Source organism: Gymnoscopelus braueri (assembly GCF_963280865.1).
Source record: "Gymnoscopelus braueri genome assembly, chromosome: 11".
NCBI classification, from domain to species: domain Eukaryota; kingdom Metazoa; phylum Chordata; class Actinopteri; order Myctophiformes; family Myctophidae; genus Gymnoscopelus; species Gymnoscopelus braueri.
The window spans coordinates 16,133,103-16,156,369 of record NC_137613.1 but is presented as its reverse complement, the minus strand read 5'-3'; the positions used below and the strand labels follow the sequence as shown (position 1 = coordinate 16,156,369).

Here is a 23,267-nt window from a genome sequence, read left to right as displayed (position 1 = left end):
TTTGCACTTTAAGACTTTATTTGATAGAGGTAGTGGAGAGTCGAGACGGGAATTATGGAGAGAAAGGGGGAGTGACATAAAACAAATGGTCCAGCCGCAGGGGCGTCGGCCACATGCGTGTGTGCGCATGTGCCCGTTGGGGCTAAGCCCCCAACCTAGTAGAGACCTAGCAACGCGTCTGTCCAGCCGGCCAGTCATCGAGGGACTCGCTGATCAGAGCATTTTGCTTATTGCTCATCTATCCCTATAAAGTGCTCTTTGTCTGTCGGGTGACAGTGTTTTATTTTTTTACTCAACTTTAAAGCCTCTAAAATGTGTTTGTTATATTGCACTATGGACTGTTACACAAAGGTTGGCATCAAGAAATAAAAAAGGAATAATCTGAGAATAGCAGCAATAGTAAGACAGGATAACAAAATGTCAGTCCCAGTGCCCTTGAGGGGCTTGAAGGTGCTGTGTGAAAGGTTCCTACTTCTAAAGTTATACATGATCTATTTACATGTATCTCTAAATTCTTAAATTCTAAATTATTACTTTTGGTTTCTGTGTTTGTTTGCCTGAATCCAGGGTGGGTGAAGATTCACAAGAAACTGAGACTTGTTGGAACAGGTTTATTACAGTAGGGAGGGGGTGCTTACAGCAACTATCCCATCAGCCATGGTTCCCCACCAGAATTAACACATCTATATGTAATGAAGGATATGACAGTGAAGTTAGTGTATATGACCTTGTTTTTTAATGTTAGAACACAGGTTTGTTTGTTAAAAAGCTTTTTTCACTATATTTTCTGAGGCTTTCAAAGCTAGTTCAAATTAACTGAAAAAAACTACAAAAAAACCCTGGCCTGAACCAATGAAAAACGTAGCTAAAATAAACTTGGTCTGGAGGCTTGGTGTCCTAGAGTGCGGGACAACCGTGTGGAGGGTCTCTCCACCTCATCTGTGCCTGGGTGAGGGGCCCGTAACGTGCCCCATCCTCGAGGAGAGCCACCTTATGGCTCCCTCAGCCCAGTTTTGCAAGCACAATAAACGTGCATGCGAGTTGGAACCCAGCCAGGGATGCTGCAATAGTACTACAAATAGTGAAACTGTTACTTTTGGTTTCTAATCTACTGTACATTAGTTTGTCTAAATCCAGCATACTGCACAAACAGTGAACTGAGAAGCACTTCAACTGTGGGGTGATATTTGTTCCTTTGACTGCAACTTCATGCAAAAATTCACTGCTATTCAGGTACGTCCTTCAGGGTAATGTGTGTGTGTGTGTGCGACGGATGAAGATACTGTGTGTGTATTACACACACACACACACACACACAGACACACACACACACACACACACACACACACACACACACACAGTATCTTCATCCGTGTTTTTCAGCTGGTATTTGCACTTTTTTGACATTTCAGTGAGTTTGCCTTAAAAATACAATTTTGATCATTATGTAATGTGTATTATGTGTATTAGTAATGTGCTCATTCCATACCTTGTTTCAAGCAATCTATTCATCATCATGCTAACCGTAAGGAGAAGTGTACGTATAGCATTCAGGACAGTACATGTTTTGTAATTTAAAAACAGTAGGTAGTTGTGGGATGCTACTGGATGTGTGTGCTGTAGTATAGGTCCTGCCTTCGTAATTGAAGCATGTGTGTGAAGATATTTGCACATTTTTGTGTGATTGTGCGTGCACAGCTGCCTGTGCGTGCGTGCGTGCGTGCGTGCGTGCGTGCGTGCGTGCGTGCGTGCGTGCGTGCGTGCGTGCGTGCGTGCGTGCGTGCGTGCGTGCGTGCGTGCGTGCCAGACAGGGTCCTTGATAATGTCAAGAAAATAAATGTCACTTAAAAAATCCATCAGCAACAGTTTGTTAATGTGTTTTTCTCACCCTTGTCTTTTAGAAAACCTTCAATTGAAAACTCGACCATGGATAATGAACGCAATGGAACGCAATGGTCTCATTGCTACTACAATGAGACCATTGCGTTCTTCTACAATCGCAGTGGGAAAGACCTCGCCAAAGATTGGAACTCCGACGGCAATCTGGTGATGGGCCTGGGTGTCAGCGTGAGCATCTTCATCATGCTCGCCAACCTGCTGGTGATGATCGCCATTTTCGTTAACCAGAGGTTCCACTTCCCCATCTACTACCTGATAGCGAACCTCGCGGCCGCAGACTTCTTCGCGGGGCTTGCGTACTTCCTGATTTTCTACACAGGGCCAAACCCCAGGCGCCTGACGGTGTGGACGTGGCTCCTCCACCAGGGTCTGTTCGAGACTAGCTTGACTGCATCCGTGGCCAACCTGCTGGCCATCGCCATCGAGCGCCACATCACAGTGCGCCGCATGCAGTTGTACACGCGCATGGGCAACGGCCGCGTCTTAGTGCTGATCGTCCTCATCTGGACCATGTCCATCGTCATGGGATTCATGCCCAGTGCCGGCTGGAACTGCATCTGCAGCCTGGACTCGTGTTCCACCGTGGTACCCCTTTACAGTAACTCCTACTTGGTCTTTTGGGCTGTCTTCAGCCTGGTTACCTTCGTTGTCATGGTGACATTGTATGCCCACATCTTCATGTACGTGCGCAAGAGGACCAACCCATACATCAGCTCAGGTGTCCGCGACCAGGACACAACCATGCCTCTGCTGAAAACTGTCGTGATTATACTGGGTAAGAAAAAGGAGAAAAAGGAGATCTAATGAATGAAGACGCAAAAAAAAGACGCACGAATCTAACTGGGTTCGATTGAAAAGAAAACGCACCGCTGCAGCCACTTGCCGCACGGCAAATTTGGAGCCGGTGTGCATGAGGTCATAGAGAACCATGTGTTCTTTTAAAGAAGTGATTTTTCCCCCCCCCCTAAAACATAATCATCAGGTATTATGGTTATACTAGGAGGAAGATTTCTTTCAAAAAAGTGTACAGAAATTGTTACAATTCTGTTTTTATGTGGACACGCCTCCAGTTCATTAAGTATACCTGGTTCTCACCTTAGCACCTCCTCCACCACCTTAGCACCACCCACCTGTCCTAGTCCATCCTCCTCCTCATGCCCACACCTGTTGTGTTATGATAATGAGGGGGAGGGTATATTTTTACTATGTCACTAAAGGGCTGTTTTTCTATTGGCACGTTTGACCCTCAAGGTTTCAGCCTCCAGGTAGAAACTCAAAATAGTCAGAGAAGACATAAAACACCATAAAAACATCACCAGGGGGCTTAATGAAGTTCTATCAACCTCATAGACACATGAAAAACTGTACATGGCACCACCTCTTTAAAAATTGATATTGTCTGTTTTTTCCGTGCGAACAATCGCACCCTGTCTGCAATGGCCTTTAGTCAACTAGAAAAAGTGCTCCCCGGAGCACAGGTCTCTGCCAAGTCGGGTAGGTTATTGTGGGCCAGCAATGTTCGAAAATCGCCAATCAGGATGGAATAAAATCAGACAGATCCGTCTTGATCACATGACTATAGCGATAATTTGTACCGTTTAGTGTGATGTTTGGACAAAATCTGTAGGAGTAATATTAAAATAGGAGTAATTAGCAAAAGACGGCCTCCTGGTGGCACTATAACAGGACAATGTGAAAAGGGTGGCATGTCTTCCTCGGCCTAGTAGTCCATGAGCCAGAGCCCCAAAATTGAGCAATGATTATCGAAAGAGTGGGCAAAACCAAACCTATATTAAATTGTTCATAGGGTCAATACGAGTAAATAAATATATGATAACCTCTCCACAGGAACAGCTTTTTCATGGTTATCACACATTTTGTAATTTTCTCCATACGTACATGACAGGTGAAAAAATGACAAAATTTAAAAAAGAGTTATCATAATGAAACTTCCTGAGCTGATTACTTACATGAAGACAATGATTTATCGTATTACAAGTTTTCTGAAATTGTATATTTAAATATGCAAATTCGGCATTTAGTCCATGAGCCAAAGCCCCAAAATGGAGCCAGATATTGAATATTCCCTCGTTAACAACCTTTGACTTCAACATATTAACAAAATGAAATAAGAATGTTGACTCTGGCTTTGTCCAATGTTCCAATGTTTGATTCTGGAAAGTTATGCAAATTCAGGCATATTTTCCTAATGCCTAATTTGCATATTTAAATATACAATTTCAGAAAACTTGTAATACGATAAATCATTGTCTTCATGTAAGTAATCAACTCAGGAAGTTTCATTATGATAACTCTTTTTAAAATTTGGTCATTCTTTCACCTGTCATGTACGTATGGGGAATATTACAAAATGTGTGATAACCATGAAAAAGCTGCTCCTGTGGAGAGGTTATCATATATTTATTTACTTGTATTGACCCTATGAACAATTTAATATAGGTTTGGTTTTGCCCACTCTTTCGATAATGAAATCTTGTCTGGCTCATGGACTATAGTGGGAATGTGCGTGCAAAGTTAAATTTTGTTCTAAACAAGCCACTCCTGCAAACTTGTCTGTCTGTCTGTCTGTCTGTCTGTCTGTCTGTCTGTCTGTCTGTCTGCCTGCCTGCCTGCCTGCCTGCCTGCCTGCCTGCCTGCCTGCCTGCCTGCCTGTGCACCCTCCTGTGCAATCAAGTTCCAAGTTGGTGGAACTGCAGGAAGAAAAATCTTCCTTGGCACCATAGCACAGTGACATACTGTATTGACAATCTGCCTTTTATTATTTATTCATGTATCTCTCTCTCTCTCTCCCCTTCAGGTTCTTTCATTGTCTGCTGGACTCCTGGCCTTGTCCTTCTCCTCCTCGACGTCTTCTGCACCAGCTGCAACGTCCTGACCTTCGAGAAGTCCTTCTTGCTTCTCGCCGTGTTCAACTCGGCCATGAACCCCATCATCTATTCCTGCCGTTTCCAGGAGATGAGAGCCACCTTCAGACGGATCCTCTGCTGCGAGTGCCAGGAGAATGTCCAGGGGATGGCCGTGGAAGGGTCACAGACGGCCATGGAAGGGTGGAAGGGAAATATTATATAAATAAGATTTTATTTATATAATATTTCAATAAAATCTAGTTTTTTTATATTGTGTATATATAATAGTATAATAATATATATGTTGTAAATATAATTATAACATAAAACATTATAGAATGTAAAAACTATTCATGGTATGTTTTCTTTTAAACCTTGAAAAATGCATTTTCATTGTGATTCCGATAAAGTCTACTATGTTAGTTCCATTGATCCAAGCCGGAACACAATCGGTTGATTCTTGATCATTAAAATAAACATGCGATGAAAATAGACTTCATATAGCCACCCATCTAGTGGTCAGATGGGTGGGCATAGCTGAGTGGTTAGTGAGCCCGCCTAGTGGTCAGATGGGTGGCCATAGCTGAGTGGTTAGTGAGCCTGCCTAGGGAGCCAGAGGCCCTGGTTGCCCCAGGTACGATTCCAGGCCACGCCAGCATATGTGTCGATGAAATGAAATTTGTCCCTGAGCAAGACTCTTAATCCCTAATTGCTCACAGGCCCTCATTGGAAACAAGCCCGCAAGGACTTTCATGAACGTCCTGTTAAAAGGAATTATCCTTACTGGTACTGGAACTGGGCCGCGAACACTGTCAATATTTTCCCAAGCGAGCCCGATTCATTCACAGGGTTAGTCTCTATTCTGTTGTTTGATCAAGAAGGGACAAAGTCAGGTGAGGAGGAGGAGGAGAGGAGGAGGAGAGTATGGTGACTGTGAACCTGGAGGTGTAGAAGTTTAGAAAAATGGGACTGAAGGACATGGGAAATGTAGTGTAGTGAATGGATATGGACTGTAGTGAGTAGATGATATGGACTGTAGTGAATGGATGATATGGACTGTAGTGAATGGATGATATGGACTGTAGTGAATGGATGATATGGACTGTAGTGAATGGATGATATGGACTGTAGACAACAGACTACATACTGGAAAGCGCTTGAGGTGTCTCACAGCCCTTAGGGCTCAAGGCTCAGAAATATGTCAGCCCTGAACAAGCACAAAACAACTAAAATGAACAAAAAATAATACATATAAGAATTGCATTCAATCTGTAAACATCCTGCTAAAAATTTTACAAATGAAGTGAAATTGATGTCTTTAGACTATGCCTTCTGCACATACAATGGTGATACAGTACTAACTACCATCCCATTCTGAACATTACCCATATCTGCTAAAGAGTTAATATTTTATTTCAATTGTTTTATCATACCTACATTCCTAGGGGTATGGGGTATAGGTGCCTATTATAATGCGCTGTGTGTTTTTTCTACAGAAAAAGAAAAGAAGGGGCACGCACGCACGCACGCACGCACGCACGCACGCACGCACGCACGCACGCACGCACGCACGCACACACACACACACACACACACACACACACACACACACACACACACACACACACACACACACACACACACACACACACACACACACACACACACACACACAAATACATGTGTGCGGAGGTTCCTTCTCAAAATAATTGCGCTTTAATTTTCCAGGTCAACAACTTTAAGCTAAGAGTCAGACCCCATGTTCATTCATATAATCTACCAGTCTATTTTGGAACTGTCTTTTTTGGAGCTGTCATGTTCATATAATCTATTTTGGAGATGTCATATGACCACTGTGTGCCATCAGCTGATTCCCCTCTGCTCAGAAAAGTTGACTGTTTTTTGTTGTTGTTTTTAGTATGTGTTTAAAAGGAAGTAACACAAACATACCCCCTTTTTCTACAAAACACATGCATTTGATCCAGTAACCATTCTGAGGTAACATACATTTTCCTTCAACAGCAACTTCAGTCATTGCTATTCAGGTAAGTCCTTATCACGTCTTATGTAATCTGCTGCATAATGGTTCAGTTCGATTAGATACAGTAGGCCTATAAGATATAAACAGGTTTTATAAACATTTTCTGATACTACAACTTCATCAGTTTATTTGCTAAATGCCTTAAAATTACTTAAGTAGTGTGCTGATTTCAAGCAGTCTATTACCATGTGCTATCAGTAAGAATTCTAAACGTTGAGGACAGGAAACTATTTTTGTCTGCCTGTGGTAAGTCACTGGTTCAATTCATTATTCATTAGTACATACAAATGAATTATGAATTGGAACAACCACTTTTTTGTAAATATGACAGGAAACTACTTTTTTTTACCGGTAAGCCAAAAACTGTCAGAGTGAAAATGACGTGTCATCCACTGGTGTTCTTCTTTTCCGAAGTACAGAATGTCATCTAACTCCGTCCCTCTCTTTATCTCCCCGTCTAGTAAGAAGGGGCAAGACATGACGGTGGATATCAATGCCATCATGGACAAGATCACTATCGTGATCTATACAATCACAGTCTTCCTGGGAGTCACAGGCAACTCTATTGTGATCTGGGTAGCCAGCTTCAAACTCAAGGTGGATATGAAATCTTCACTTAAAATGCTATACTTTATTGAAGCGGTACTATGTAACCTTTTCTTAATAATGAATACAATTACTTTTTGTCCAATCTGTGTGGTATATGTTAATACAATAGAACTTATACAATTGCGGTGGTTGTATTTTGTCTCCCTGCTCTTCTATTGAGACATTTAGATCTTGTCAAAGGTCATGTCTGTACTAGGTTGATGAACTTCATAGGAATTAGTTAGTAGGATGCTATAAAAGAAAGTTGCTTTGAAAAGTACCATGTTTTGTGTTAATGGTTTGTAAACCTTTTTTAAATTAGTAAGATACTGATTTTGGAATAGAATTCACAAATTCCACATGTGAACATGTGACGTGTGCGTGACAGCTGTGTAATCCCTTACTTACTGGTTTCAATTATGGTGCTAATTATTGTATGTACTGTAAGTGCCTAACAAATGTACTATTTTTTTTCTCTCTTTCTTCTCTTCTCTCTCATCGCATCTCCTCTCCTCACCTCTACATTCCTCTCCATCTCCTTTATCATTCATGTCCAGCCCTCTGTGAACAACGTGTGGCTGGTGAACCTGGCCGTGGCAGACCTGATCTTTTGCTTCACGCGTGTCCTTTCCCTCGTCAAGAAGCTCTTCTTCAACCACTTGCCCATCAGCATGTTGGTCTGCAAGTTCAACGGATACTTCAAGTACGCCAACATGTTCTGCTCCGTCTTCCTGCTGGCCGTCATCAGCATCGACCGCGCGCTCTGCGTCTGGTTTCCAGTCTTTACTAAGAATCGTCGCACCTTGCGAGCAGCGCGGGTGGCAAGCGCCTGCGTCTGGCTGTTGGCGTCCGTCTTGAGCGCTCCGTACTTCTATTACCGAGAAGTGTACGTGGGGAAGAACAACGCGACCAAGTGTAGCCTGGAGGGGAAGGACTCAAACCACACCAATGACAAAGCTGCCACACTGGCGTTAAACATCATTCGCTTCTCGTGTGGCTTCCTGCTGCCTTTCGTCGTTATCCTTGTCTGCTACATCCTGACGGGCATTGGCATCCGACGCACGAGCCTCTCGAAGAAGTCTCGACCGCTTCGCATCTTGGCCTCGCTGGTCATCGCTTTCTTCCTGTGCTGGGCGCCCTACCACTGCTTCCAGCTGGTCAAGATGTTTGATAGAAAAAGTCTAGTGGTAAAGATCGGGCTGCCAGTGGCAAAGGCGTTTGCGTACTTCAACAGCTGTGTGAACCCGCTGCTCTACTTCTGTATGGGGCTGGACGTGAAGGAGAGACAGAGCCTGGCTGGGGTGTTCCGCAGGGCCCTGGCCGAGGATGAGGACAGGACATCCACCCAATCTCACGCTGGCACCCTGGATGACAGCTGTAGCGAGACGCAAGCCAATACCTAACAGCCACGTGAAGCATAGTCAATTTCATTTCCTGACATTCGTTCAATTTATGTTCCCATTTTTATGGCATGGCACTAAAGTGTGTCTGTCTGTCTGACTGTTTGTACTGTATGCATGAATCTACTGTATGTCCCTACAAATACGGAAGTTCTGCCCAAATATGGAATGACACGTCATAAATATTACGTCAGTCTTGCCCAAATATCAGGGTTCCACACACTCCTCCAGATGTACTGACTGGACAGGGCGGTTATTAGATGGCATGGCTCTGACATCTCTGTAGGAGCTAGCCCGATAGGTACTGTAGGAAGTAACAAGGAAGTGACTCCATCATTTATTTTTACCCATATGTTTTATATATGTTTTAAATATTTAAGTTAATCTATTAATGGAAATCAGATCTGGCTGAAGCTTTGAACAACTATGTTATAAGTCATCATACATAAGTCACAGTGAACACTGGGATTTGACCTTTTAGGGTTTGACAATTACACTGTACCACTGTACTGTAAGTTTCAACAGAAGTAAAGAATAATCCTGGAAGAGGTTCTCACTACTACCGTTATCAATGTGTTGAATCTGTAACTCAAAGTGACAAAGCACAGTGCATGAACACATACTGTACACTACACACACACACACACACACGCGCGCGCGCGCACGCACACACACACACGCACACGCACACGCACACGCACACGCACACCCGCATGCGCGCACAGTAGCAGATGTTTGTTTCAGAAAGATGAAGCTGAATGAAGCAACATAGTTATTCTGCTATAATCTCACACGTTTGTTTAAAGTTTATTCGGTAAGACTTTATATTAAGGTCGGGTCTATAATGTGTTATAACTACATTTATAATGCATTATAATGTACTTATAAGGCATTATAGCACTCGTTATAAATGTTTATAATTATGCATAACTACTTATAACAAAGTTTATGAAGTATTATAATTTAAAATAACATAATTTGTAAATGCTGGTCATAATGCATTATAAACTCAGTGGAACAGCACATTATAACTACCAGGTAACACTTTACTTAACACATTCCCTGCGAATCACGTAGATGTACGTGAATGCAAATCCAACCGTTCACTGCCAATCACGTGTATCTACGTTTAAAAAAAATGTTTTCTCACACAGAACCCAAGATATTGTGATCCGAAGATTTGCTGCTCCATTCACTTCTTGATAACTTATTACTTAAAAATCCTGTATCTCGGCTCCTGTGTACTTTTTTTTTAACTTTGTATTTTTGGCCGAGACATGCTATTTTCAAAGGCGTTTAAAAGCGAACGGGAGGTCGCGATGACATTTTTTTTTCTTTTCGCGGAAGCACAGTGAAACCCTCTGTGATTAGCAACCATCAGGGGATCGATCATACTGGAGATAAACATTCTGTGACTACTCAAAAAAGGTTAGAAAAATCGAAAAAACCCTGGCAGCAGCAACAGAAAGCATAGTGCATAGTACCTGGCAGTGAATGTGTTGTTAAAGGTTGGGTCTGTAATTCATTATAATCACATTTAGGATGAAAATCAGCATCTCCAAATCTGAGGCCATGGTTCTCAGCAGGAAACCGGTGGATTGTGCAGTCCGGGTAGGGAATGAGGCTTTGCCCCAGGTGAAGGAGTTTAAGTATCTCGGGGTCTTGTTCACGAGTGAGGGGAGGACGGAGCAGGAGATCAGCCGGAGAATCGGAGCAGCAGGAGCGGTATTGCAGTCGCTGTACCGCACTGTGGTGACGAAAAGAGAGCTGAGCCAGAAGGCAAAGCTCTCGGTCTTCCGAGCAATCTTCGTTCCTACTCTCACCTATGGTCATGAAGTGTGGGTCATGACCGAAAGAATAAGGTCGCGGGTACAAGCGGCCGAAATGAGTTTTCTCAGACGGGTGGCTGGCATCTCCCTTAGAGATAGGGTGAGAAGTTCGGTCACCCGGGAGAGACTCGGAGTAGAGTCGCTGCTCCTTCGCTTGGAAAGGAGCCAGCTTAGGTGGTTCGGGCATCTAGTACGGATGCCTCCCGAGCGTCTCCCTAGGGAGGTCCTCGCTGCACGTCCCACTGGGAGGAGACCCCGGGGCAGACCAAGGACCAGATGGGCGGATTACATCTCCACACTGGCCTGGGAACGCCTCGGGATCCCCCAGGAGGAAGTTGCTAATGTTGCTCAGGAGAGGAAGGTCTGGAGCTCTCTGCTGGAACTGTTGCCCCCGCGACCCGACTCCGGATAAGCGGTTGAAGATGGATGGATGGACATTTATAATGTATTGTAATGTATCATAATGCATTATAATGCACTTATAATACTTCATAACACTCATTCTAAATGTTTATAAATATGCATGGAAACTTAGCCTATTACAAAGACACTTTATAACTAAGTTATAATGTGCTGTTCCACTGAGCTTATAATGCATTATGACCAGCACTTATAATACGTCATAAACGTTGTTTATACGTTGTCCTACATGATTATAAACACAAATAACGAGTGTTATAATGCCTTATAAGTGCATTATAATGCATTATAAATGCACTTATAATGCATTATAGAACCGACCTTTAAGTTAAGTGTTACTTTTTGTTCTTCTACATTTTGTTACTTCTACTTGCTTGGTGTGGACAGCCCTTCATGATCCAGTGACACAATATAAACAGAAGGTCAAAGTGTTGAATAAAAGAAAAGCAAGTAGAAGGTATGACAATGAGAATTATGTACTGCTATTACAATTTGTTGCCTGAAGAGGGCGCTAATGTGTTTTTAGAATAGTCAGTGCTCAAGTGCATAAGTTGTTCATCTGCCTCCTAATAAAGTAGGCATCATAGTTTTTTTTATTTTGCTTCTCTGTGTCGTTCATATTTTCCCCACATTATTGTGTGATACACAACAGTGCCCAAAACACTACGACAAACTGCTCCGGTTGTATGGATTGATTGACTGAATACTTTATTAGTCATGTAAACAGCATGTGGTACAGTTAGACATTAACCCAATAAGACCGGGAACGCATCTGTGTGTCATTTTTAGATTCCTTTGGCTATTCAAAAATAGCAGATATACAAGCTCATAGTATATCTATGAGCTTGTAGATCTGCATTTTTTTTTAATTGTGAACATTTGTGCAAATCTTTTAATATATATATATATATATATATATATATATATATATATATATATATATATATATCATTTTTTATATATATATATATATTTTAAACTTAGGTTGCTATTTATCAGTGGTTCTTAAACTTTTTCATGTCAAGGACCCCCAAAATGATATGTATTTGTCCACGGACCCCTGAAAATATTTGGTTCCAGGGACCCCCAGAAGCTTTTAGTTAAACATTTGAGTTAAAAATGTATCTATATATATTCAAAGATTTCAACACATTTTCACGATTTCTTTCAAAAACAAATAGCAGATCTACAAGCTCATAGCGCGGCACTCTGTGTGTGCAACAACAACCAGTGTGTGCATTCCCTCATTAGGTCACTCCCAGAATGACGTTGCAGTGTGTTATGCAATCAGCAGCAGCAACAGTGTCAAAGGGTCAGCGGTGGCAGCAGCAGCTGCTAGAGCTTATAGGATTTAAACAGATACAACTATTACTATCTATCCTGGACATCATCTGACACATCACCTCACTGGAGGCATACCAATAAGTGTCATTCAATGAATGTGGAACATTGTACAGCCATTTAACAACTTTAAAGGGATAGTTCACCCCCAAAATGACTTTTTTCCCCCTATCGATTACACACCCCATGAAGCCTTGAATTCATGGATTTTTTTGTTTTTGTCACATTCCTAAGCCAATGATTTGATGACCGGCGCCGGCTCCGGTAGGAGACGCAAAGTGCAAACTTTGAGTCTCCTATACCGGAGACATTAGCATCTTTCCGCCGGTCATCATTATTGGCTTAGGAATGCGACAACAACAAAAACATCTCCATGAATTCAAGGCTTCATGGGGTGTGTAATTGATAGAAAATAAGTACTTTTTGGGGGTGAACTATCCCTTTAAGACTGGTTTTATACTTTGGCTATTTGAAAATGGCAGATCTACAAGCTCACAACGTAACACACATGAGTGACACATACTTTTACTTTGGTACTGTAAGTACTATTTTGATGCCAATACTTTTGTATTTTCACTCAAGTAAAAATTTGAATACATGCCTTTTACTTATCTTTTATTTTTTTTTTACTAGTTAAAACGAATTCTTCCACCATTGCATTGGCATCCGGTGTGAGAGGGGTTTTCACCACTTCTCTCCCTCTCTGACCACATTCCCCATCATGGTTCCTCATGTCCAGAGGATCTGATACAAACCATATCCCTTTAACCCATTAAGACCTGAGGCCTCTTCTACAAATGCCTTCTAAATCAGTAGTTTCTAATAATAAATTATTATTAAGTATAGCGCCCAGGATTACATGCTTAGGCAATTGGCACTGGGTGAAAAAATGGGTTACAAATCGTGGGATCAAAATTTAGAAGAAAAAAAAAACATTTTTCAAACACTTTGGAGAGATTTTTCATACATTTAAAAAGCAGATGTACAAGCTCGCCTCTCTGACCTACTTACTTACTTACTTAACACGGTTGCCTCCCGGTTGGTCAGATGGAACCACTGTTCTAGATCATTGGTTAGAACCCGACCAGAACTCTGACCACGGGACTCGGGCAATCAATTAATACCTTTGCAACCACTATATTAATGGCAAGTATTTCCTACAGCTTTAAATCCAAAAATCCGAACTAACCCTTTAAGGAACCCCCGTAACTCGGAGAGTGTATGAATGGAACCAAATGGACCCATGAGGGTCATTAATCCTGCATCTGTCCTGCATCTATTCAGCATTGTACTCTGTACAGTGATATCCATTTCAATCCAATGCTTTAAATCCAACCCATTAATCCCATATTTGCACTTCTGTCAATTGTGTTTGTGAATGTAATCTAGCAGCCTCTTTCAAAAATGAGTCCCTCCCTAGGCATACTGTAGAACAAAAGGACAACAATGAGTTGTAATGACGAGCCAAGAACAACATAAAAACCTGAAATCAAGAGAATTTATATGCATAACATATCAAGCATCAGAGCCATATTATCCTAGCAGCACTGCATAAATGCATATTGAAATAATAAACATACTACTTACTTACAATTTGACAAATACAACAAATAATGAACAGTATATTTTCCACTTCACATTTACACCTCACCCCCCTGTGAGCTTATATTTGAACCATAACAGATAACTATAAGAGATGAGTGATTGCGCCACATGTTGCAGTACTGTACACATCTTTATTCTGCAACTAATCATTTTGCACTTTTAAGTAAATACTGCATAGAACTAAATAGTGATTTAAAGCACCCAATCACCACTAGCACAAATGTACCTAAGTACACTCACCAGTTGAAAACAGGTCAGTTTATTCCATTTGATTCATTGATGTTTCATGTTTTTATTGACACAAATAGAACAAAACATGACAATTACATTTGTATAAAGGCTAAAACACCCAAAAGCTTGATAGCTTATTTCCATTGTGGTCCTTTGAGTGCAAATGTGTATGTAAAATGAATGCTATTTGCAGTTGTTTTCCTTTTCTCAAAGACAAAAAAAAAATCAATAATACAATTCATTCAATTTCAACATGCAACACATCGTCAATGGCTTTTTTTAGAAATTGTCTTTTGTATTTGGTTGTGTCCAGATCTTGGTATCATGCTAGAATAGATCATGCTTATACACTATAGCCCCTGTCTGGGGCTGGGATACTATTCACATGTGGTGCAACATCAACCAATTCACATGATTGGGGAATCATTGCCTTTCTGTATTCTCCATGCCTGCAATATCGCCATAATGATATGATGTGAGAAAGAAAGTGTCAGTGTAAATGTAATATAATGACATTGCAACAGCAGTGCTAGCACAGATTAATTTCCCTTTGAAGTGTGTTAGGGTTTTTTATGTCATCTTGTCTTGAACCTGAAACGTAACCACAAGACACTGACTCATGACTGGTTATTACTGGCTTTCCTTTTAATAGTTTCACTTCCTTCTGCTTTGCCAGTCTGTGTTATGTTCTCAGCATTTTCCTGTTCAGTGTACAACAGCGTGAAACATGACTATATGGCATTTGACTTCCTATATACCCTCCAATACACCACAGACTGCACTGCATTACATTTCTACACAATTAAGTTTGTTAACTCCACACATCACAAAAAATTTACATGATTTTAACAAAGTATGAAGCTTTATATGATAAAGTACTTTTGCATTTAAGTTTACAAGCATGGCTTGTTCATCCTTGATTCTTCAAGAGAAAATTATGCCATTTTGTAAAGTATTTTTTGGTATGTCATTGCAATTCTACATTTAGAAGAATCCGTGTAAAATGTGAGAATGTGTATTTAATGCAAATCTTTGTGTGAAACATTTCACTTTAAAGCTTATAACATTTTAGATGTTTTGCTTTTTAGGCAACCCTCTTTGAAGACAAATGACCAGTGGCTCAGAACGGGTTAAAAAATAAAAATAAACTGGGTCACAAATTGAACGAACGTCCAGACTGAAACAGCCTATTCTTCATGTTCACAATGCTTGCGTCCCGCTACAGCTGTCATCCAGCGTGCGCACGTGAGATTGGGTTGATGATCTCCCATCCTCATCCAGCGCCCTGCGGAACACCCCAGCCAAGCTCTGTCTGAACCTTGACTTCACGTTCAGACCCATACAGAAGTAGAGCAGCGGGTTCACACAGCTATTGAAGTACGCAAACGCCTTTGCCACGGACAGTCCGATCTTCACCACCATACTTTTTCTGTCAAACATCTTAGCCAACAGGAAGCAGTGGTAGGGCGCCCAGCACAGGAAGAAAGCGATGACCAGCGAGGCCAGGATGCGAAGCGGTCGAGACTTCTTCGAGAAGCGTGTGCGTCGGATGCCAATGCCCGTCAGGATGTAGCAGACAAGGATAACGATGAAAGGCAGCAGGAAGCCACACGAGAAGCGAATGATGTTTAACGCTAGATTGGCGGCTACGTCTTCGGCGTTGTTGGACTCTTTCACCTCCAGGCCACACTTTGTCAAGTTCTTCCGCACGTACACTTCCCTGTAATGGAAGTATGGAGCGCTCAAGAGGGACGCCAACAGCCAGACGCAACCGGTTACCACCCTCGCAGCTCGCAAGGTGCGCTGATTCTTGGTGAAGATGGGGAACCAGACGCACAGCGTGCGGTCAATGCTGATGACGGCCAGCAGGAAGACGGAGCAGAACATGTTGGCGTACTTGAAGAAACCGTTGAACTTGCAGATGAACACGCCATAGGGCCAGTAGTCAAAGAAGAGCTTCTTGGCGAGGGAAAGGACACGTGTGAAGCAGAAGATCAGGTCAGCCACGGCCAGGTTCACCAGCCACACGTTGGTCACCATGGGCTGGAGATGAAAGATAGAGAGATAATAAGTACTCACATGTTCTACTTAAGTAAAAGTTGCAATACTGCAATATAGAAATACTCTGTTACAAGTAAAAGTCCGGAATTCAAAATGTACTTGAGTTGGTATCATAATGTACTTAAAATACCAAAAGTAAAAGTACCCATTATGCAGAATGTCCCATTTCACAAGTTTTTAAATCTTTAAATCTTTAAATAGCAGATCTACAAGCTCACAATGCGACGCATTGTGAGCTTGTAGATCGGCTATTTTCAAATTGCCGAAATGTATATAGGGCTGAAGTGGTTAATGTATGTTTTGTAATAATAATCAAAATCTACAAAGTAACTAGTAACTAAAGTTTAAAAGTAATTGTTGTGGAGTAAAAGTATAATATTTGCCTCTGAGATTAGTAGTGGAGTAGAAGTAAAAGTACAGAAAATTGCTCCAGTAAAGTAAAAGAAATACCTCAAAATTGTACTTAAGTACAGTACTTGAGTAAATGTACTTAGTTACTTTACACCACTAATAATAACAATAATAATAATACCTGGAATTTATATATTTTCTAAGTGCTCAAAGACGCTTTATATGTGTGTGGGGGCCAGGGGAGAGGAGGAAAAAAAGAGAACAAGAGATAGAGTGAAGGACAGGGAGGGAGATGTGATGAGAAAGGACAAAATAAATTAGAAGAGATGACAAAATAAAATGAATGACTGGCATTTTAAAAGTAAAGGTTTCGAAATTCATATCCACCTTGAGTTTGAAGCTGGCAACCCAGATCACTAAAGAGTTGCCTGTGATTCCCAGAAAAACAGTGAGTGTATAAATGACAATAGTGATGTTGTCCACGATGTCATTGATGTCCATGGACGAGTCCTGCCCCTTCTTACTTGATGAGATGATGTAGACAGGGATGGAGGAGTTGGTCGACATTCTGGTGGATGACAAGACGTGTTGAAGTTATTTCACTCGTACAGTATTTGTCTTACCATGAGCAACTTTCTTCTGACTGTACAGGCTCATTTATAGTAAAAAAAAATAAAAAAAACATAAGAGGTAAAGCCATAGCTGAGATAACTGAAATACTAAACAACAAACACAGTGAACAGAAGACTTGCATGAAGTTGCACAAACACCTTACAATATAATATGTTTTGTAGCAGGGCGTGTGTTTGTGTTAATTATAAGCACGCCACATACTAACAACAAAAGAAATCAAAGAGACAACTTTTCTGAGCAGAGGGGAGGGGAGTTAGCTGATGGCAAACAATGTTCATATCTCCAAAATAGATTATATGAATGAACATGGGAACTATGAATAAAAGCTTAAAATGGAAAACCTGTGGGAAAAAAAGATTGAGAACAAGTGTGTGCGTGCGTGCGTGAGTGCGTGTGCATGTGTGTGTGCGTGTGCGTGTGCGTGTGCGTGTGTGTGTATAACCGTACATATGGACATATTATGTAGTGTGTGTGTGTGTTAAAGGGCAGGTGAGAGTGTGTGTGTGTCTGGCTGTGTTTTTGTGTCTGTATGAGTCTCTCTGTGTCCACTGTCCACATAATGTTTGCATGCTCTGATGCTCATGGTTTAATTCTTGCATTTTGTTGTTGTCGGGCAGAAACCTTGTATATCCATATTTCAGCGTCCTGTGTTCGTCGTAAATGAATGCTCTACTTGATCATACAAGAGTGTTGTACAAAAGTAGTGAAAATAGCCAATCTACAAGCTCACAAAATGCGTCACAGCTTATAGATCAGCTATTTTCACTATTTTAAAATGTTTTTTTTAAGTAAAAGGGTCCAGCAACGAATTGTACCCATGATTAAGAAACAATGGCCACACTTCCCCTTTTCACCTCATGTTTTCATCACCCCACGGATGCAATGCAGCCACTGAACAACATGCCTTAAAGTGTCTGTCATTTTATTTTTTTTGCGTTGGCTATTCAAAAATAGCAGATCTACAAGCTCACAGTGCGTCACTTCTTGCCGCACTGTGAGCTTGTACATATGCTATTTTTAAATTAAAAAAAAAATATCTTGAAAGTATGATTAGAAGGCATTTGACGAATTGGCCTTAGGTCTTAATGGATGAATAGTCTGCCCTAAGCTCTGAACAGTGGTCCTTATCTGGTGTCCAACAGACAGTCCAAGAGACTTTTGACAATATTAGCATCCCTGTGAGCCATAGTCGTCTATTAGACCTCCGTCTAAAACTAGGTTATAATTGGTCTAAAAGTGAAAGTTTTTTCAACGTCTATTCTTAGCCTAGACGTTGATTAGCTGTTTTTTAAGCGTCTATATTTAGACCGTCTATATTATAGACGTCATTTCAACGGCTATGATATAGACGGTCTATATATAGACGCTTAAAAAACAGCTAATCAACGTCTAGGCTAAGAATAGACGTTGAAAAAACTTTCACTTTTAGACCAATTATAACCCGGTTTTAGCCTAGACCTTAGACGTTTTTTAAACGTCTAATAGCCCGAAAAATGCTCAGTGGGATGGATTTTGTTCTGTTTGATCCAATGATGGTGGTCATTAGCTGAAGTCGAGGCTACTTGTGGCTAAATGGAAACAAATCATAGGCAACGATATGGTAGTGGGGGGGATTTGTTTTTTTCTTCTTTTTCATTCTGTCTTTCTGTCATTCTGAAACAGGAAACAGACTTCTGCAAACTCTTGTCACAAATCTGGAAGCCTACAATTGCCTAGAATGTCACTGTAGTGTGTGTGTGTGTGTGTGTGTGTGTGTGTGTGTGTGTGTGTGTGTGTGTGTGTGTGTGTGTGTGTGTGTGTGTGTGTGTGTGTGTGTGTGTGTGTGTGTGCGCGCGCGCGTATACATCTCTAGGAAAACAACCAGATTCCTGTATAATATCTTGTCTTCTGCCCACATTCATAATCATTTGTCTTTACATTTTTGGCAGGATTATGCCTAATCTAATGTAAGCATGAACACTATTCTATTTTCAGACGTGTGCCCAGAGCAGCTTCTATCGCGGAGGTGATCAATCTGGGAACACATTCCGTAAAACAAAACGTTTTTCAAATGGAAAAAGAAAGGGGGAAAAAAGGGTTCCTAAACAAAAATTGCATAGGACAAATGTGACGAATAACTTCAATTTAACAAAGAAATGCCCTTTACCAAATAATCAATATAAATAATGTACCAATATGGCCAAAGTAGGCCAATTTAATCATTTTATACTTTCAATTAGTTTATGTAGTGATCTGCTGTTTCCGCATTTTGTTTTTATGCTTGAAAATGAATACAAATGTTCAACAGATTCATTTATACAGAGGAATGGAAACAATTCGGACGATTCTGCAAAATAATTGTAATTATCTCAAATAATTACAATTATTTCAAATAATTGTGATCAGGTGTAGCGTGTCATAATTGTAACAGGCCTTTTACCCAAGTACATTTTGAATTATTTTACTTTTACTTGTAACAGAGTATTTCTACATTGCAGTATTGATACTTTTACTTAAGTACAAAATGTGAGTACTTTTTCCAGATAGGTAGCGGGGCGTGCAAGGCGAGGTTGCAGTATCAGGCAGTGTGAGTCAGTGGTAGTTAGCCTCGGAAACCCATGCTTTTTTTTTGTTACAAAAGAAAAAAAGCCTGGGAGAGCCATGCAGGAACGATAGTCTTAGGACCTTGTTATCTCCTAACCAATCAGAGTGCAGAGGGGCGTCGCTCTAAATTTAGTGACGTCAGCGTGCTCCGTGCACAGGCTGGGGGGGGGGGGGGGGAGGTGAGGGGGAGGGGAGGCGGGGACATAGATTGGTGAAGCAATAGGAAGCCCCGCACGAATCCGGGCGGCTGGGTTTGGATATGCCCTTCAAGACCATCCTTTGGGCTCGTTCTCTCAGTCTAGTGGTAGTTGATTTTCTAGTTCAGCCATTCCCAACCAGTGGGCCCTGAGATTATTGCAAGTGGGCCCCCAAATAATTTGCAGAACTCTTTATTGATAGTATAACATAGTTATATAATAGAAACAAATACAACAAAAAACTAACAAAATGTCATGGATTTTTTTTTTTTTTTAAACCTTGAAAGATGTGTTTTCATTGTAATTCAGATTAATAGGAACCTAAAGTATACTACGTTAGTTCCATTCCAAACATGTTCTGATACACGTGGCCCACACATCTGAGCACTATTAACACTTACTTAGTGATCAGTCAGATGGGTGGGCTATCACCATCAAGATGGTGGGACTGTGCAGTACTGTATGTGAATACAACCCTAATTTACGGTATACACTCAAAACAATCCCGGATTGGGCCTTTAACCATTTATGCCCTATTTTATACTTTGTAGTAAGATGGTGTCGCAAGGCGAAAATAGCAGATCTACAAAATGTACTTGTGATCTACAAGCTCACAACACGATGTGACACGTGTGTAGATATGTTTTATCCCCGCCTATGGTGGCGCCAAATGGTCCGGCCCTCATCAAGTCACCTTTGGCCCAGTGCGGCCCTCGCCCCAAAATGAGATTGACACCCCTGAATTAAACTATAGCTGAGATACCTCAAGTACTAAACATCAATTCAATTAACCAAATTACAAATCTGCACAATTGCTGCAGATTACATGAATACATGAATATCAATTAACAGAATGCTTGCAAGTTAATATGAACATTAATCCACCTTAAAATTATATTTTTTTCTGGATCAAATGTGTGTGTTTTGTAGTAGGCCATTAGTTTGTTACTTCCTTTTAAGCCCATACTAACAAACAAAATCAAAGAACCAACTTTTCTGAGGTTGAAAACTGTTAAAATTGAGTGAAATAGGTGAAATAACAAAGGTTATAATAAGTATACTTATTGTATATTCCTTACCTGCTGGTATCACAGTGTTATTCCAGTACAGCACATAGGTCAGGTGCTTCAGTCTCGCCGTTTTAGAACATCTATAGGAGGCTCTATACTGTATATTCACATACGAAGTGGAGTGAATGTGAATGTGAGGTAGTTGTGATGCAGTTGCTATTGGCTTGCTTATGGTGGTGGTGGTGTGCGTGCATTTGTGCGTGCATTTGTGCATGCGTGCATGTGCGTGTGCGTGCGTGTATGTGTGTGTGTGTGTGTGTGTGTGTGTGTGTGTGTGTGTGAAAGGTTTGACCCCAACATCCCTGCACTTCCTCTCTCTCTCTCTCTCTCTCTCTCTCTCTCTCTCTCTCTCTCTCTCTCTCTTCCCGTTTCCCCTGCTCTTACTTTATTTCAGTTCTCTCTGTCTCTCTCAGAGAGTCTGTCTGTCTGTCTGACTGTCTGTCTCTCTCAGCCTCGTTTGCATCATTTTCTGTCTCATTTTCTGCTATCACATCTATCACACAGTCACACTCACTTTGTCTCTACATTTTTTTTGTTTACACACACGCACGCACGCATGCTGCGCGCACATGTACGCACGCACGCACGCACGCACGCACGCACGCACGCACGCACGCACGCACGCACACACACACACACACACACACACACACACACACACACACACACACACACACACACACACACACACACACACACACACACACACACACACACACACACACACACACAGACAGAGTAGAGTTTAGGGAGCTTATTTCCAACTGCTAGGTCCAATGAAACACTCAGAATATGACAACTGTCCCCAAACCCTTTCCTTCATTATCCCAAGACAAGAGTTGAATGAGACTCATCTCAGACATCACTCCTCCACATCATTAAAGGACAACTCTATCCTAACTAGTGGTGGACAAAGTATATACTCAAATAAATACTCAAGTATCAAAATGACAAATTACTACTAAGTACATTTTCTTGTTTATATATTTCAAAAATAGTAAAGATAGTAGAACTACAAGCTCACAAAAAATAGAACCCCCCCCCCCAAAAAAAAACATACTTAATTACAGTACTCAAGTAAATGTACTTAGTTACTGTCCACCACTGACCCTAACAGACAAAAGGTACAGTGGTACAATTATACAATAATAACTGTTCTGATAGTAATCTTTAACAGGGGTCATTCCGTCTCTCCAGCTCTTTAGTAAACAGAAAATACATTTTCAGGTCGGGATACCAACGTCATCCAAGTGTATTTTCCTGTGTGGTGTTCCCCTGTGCATGTCTTATTCCCCACATTCACTCATTGGTGTGTGATTGAGTAGTGATGAGTGGCTGATTGACTACCAATAGGGCATAGCAGTGGCGGCCATTTTCTGGTTCCACTTCAAAATAGTCAATGCATTTTTCCCATTGACATTTCCAAAAATATTTATATCAATTATTTTAAGCATAGAATCAAGCCATCCAGGGTCCTGGTGAATCATGACCATAAAACGTTTAATTCTGTGAAAAAACTTTTTTGAAAACGACAAAACAAAGGGTATTTATTAAATATAGTATATCATTATAATTAAATATAAAATCAAATAAAATCACAGAAAAAAATGTTTTATGGTCATGATTCACCAGGACCCTGGATGGCTTGATTCTAGGCTTAAATTAATTGATATAAATATATTTGGAAATGTCAATGGGAAAAATGCATTGACTAATTTGAAGTGGAACCAGAAAATGGCCGCCACTGCTATGCCCTATTGGTGTGAGTGGTAACTGAGTGGTGTCTGAAGTAAGTATGTATAATAGTAAGAATGGAATGCGGAAATGCTCGTTCTATCTCAATGAGAAAGTTCCAATGTTTGGAAATATAGCCCATAGCGGCCCGCTTTGCGGCCAGATCAGAGTGTGTCATAACTCTCTCTCTCTATGGGTCTGGTGGACCCTGCCGGTGATTGGCTCTTGTGACCAAGCTGTAGACTATTAAGCTGTCTGTCTCCTATGGCTCTGTTTTCCTCATAACCAGCTTCAACCACACCATCAGTGTTTGTCAGCATTTTAGATTTGTGTTAACATGGGTTAGTGTGCAGCCTTGGTACTGTAGGGGCGGGTGGCCTGTCTTTTTCGGTTACTGGTCTGTTCATTTTTTTTCTT

At 41.1% G+C, this 23,267-nt stretch overlaps 3 protein-coding genes across 4 annotated transcripts in view; 2 read left to right on the top strand and 1 right to left on the bottom strand.

Annotated features, from left to right (window-relative positions):
• Window positions 1-1,926: 1,926 nt before the first annotated feature.
• On the top strand, window positions 1,927-4,989 carry LOC308095476 (lysophosphatidic acid receptor 1-A-like; the record flags this gene model as incomplete). The annotated part of the gene is made up of 2 exons (XM_080442534.1): window positions 1,927-2,674; window positions 4,718-4,989. The coding sequence occupies 2 exons, from the start codon at window positions 1,927-1,929 to the stop codon at window positions 4,987-4,989; spliced, it is 1,020 nt and encodes a 339-aa protein (XP_080298660.1).
• Window positions 4,990-7,284: 2,295 nt separating this feature from the next.
• LOC308095475 (chemerin-like receptor 1) lies at window positions 7,285-8,807 on the top strand (the record flags this gene model as incomplete). Its single annotated transcript, XM_080442533.1, has 2 exons — window positions 7,285-7,404; window positions 7,953-8,807. The coding sequence occupies 2 exons, from the start codon at window positions 7,285-7,287 to the stop codon at window positions 8,796-8,798; spliced, it is 966 nt and encodes a 321-aa protein (XP_080298659.1). The 3' UTR covers window positions 8,799-8,807.
• Window positions 8,808-14,166: 5,359 nt separating this feature from the next.
• Window positions 14,167-23,267, bottom strand: part of LOC308095365 (C3a anaphylatoxin chemotactic receptor-like) — a 38,622-nt gene continuing 29,521 nt past the window's right edge. Inside the window, exons 1-3 of one of the 2 annotated variants that reach the window (XM_080442416.1) lie at window positions 21,126-21,261; window positions 17,021-17,201; window positions 14,167-16,264 (exon numbers count right to left, since the gene is read on the bottom strand). In XM_080442416.1, the coding sequence (XP_080298542.1) occupies window positions 15,422-16,264; window positions 17,021-17,200 (1,023 nt within the window). In that variant the 5' untranslated portion in view covers window position 17,201; window positions 21,126-21,261 and the 3' untranslated portion in view covers window positions 14,167-15,421. Of the gene's footprint in view, window positions 16,265-17,020; window positions 17,202-21,125; window positions 21,262-23,267 lie in introns of those variants that run through there. The other variant, XM_080442417.1, reaches the window with a different exon arrangement.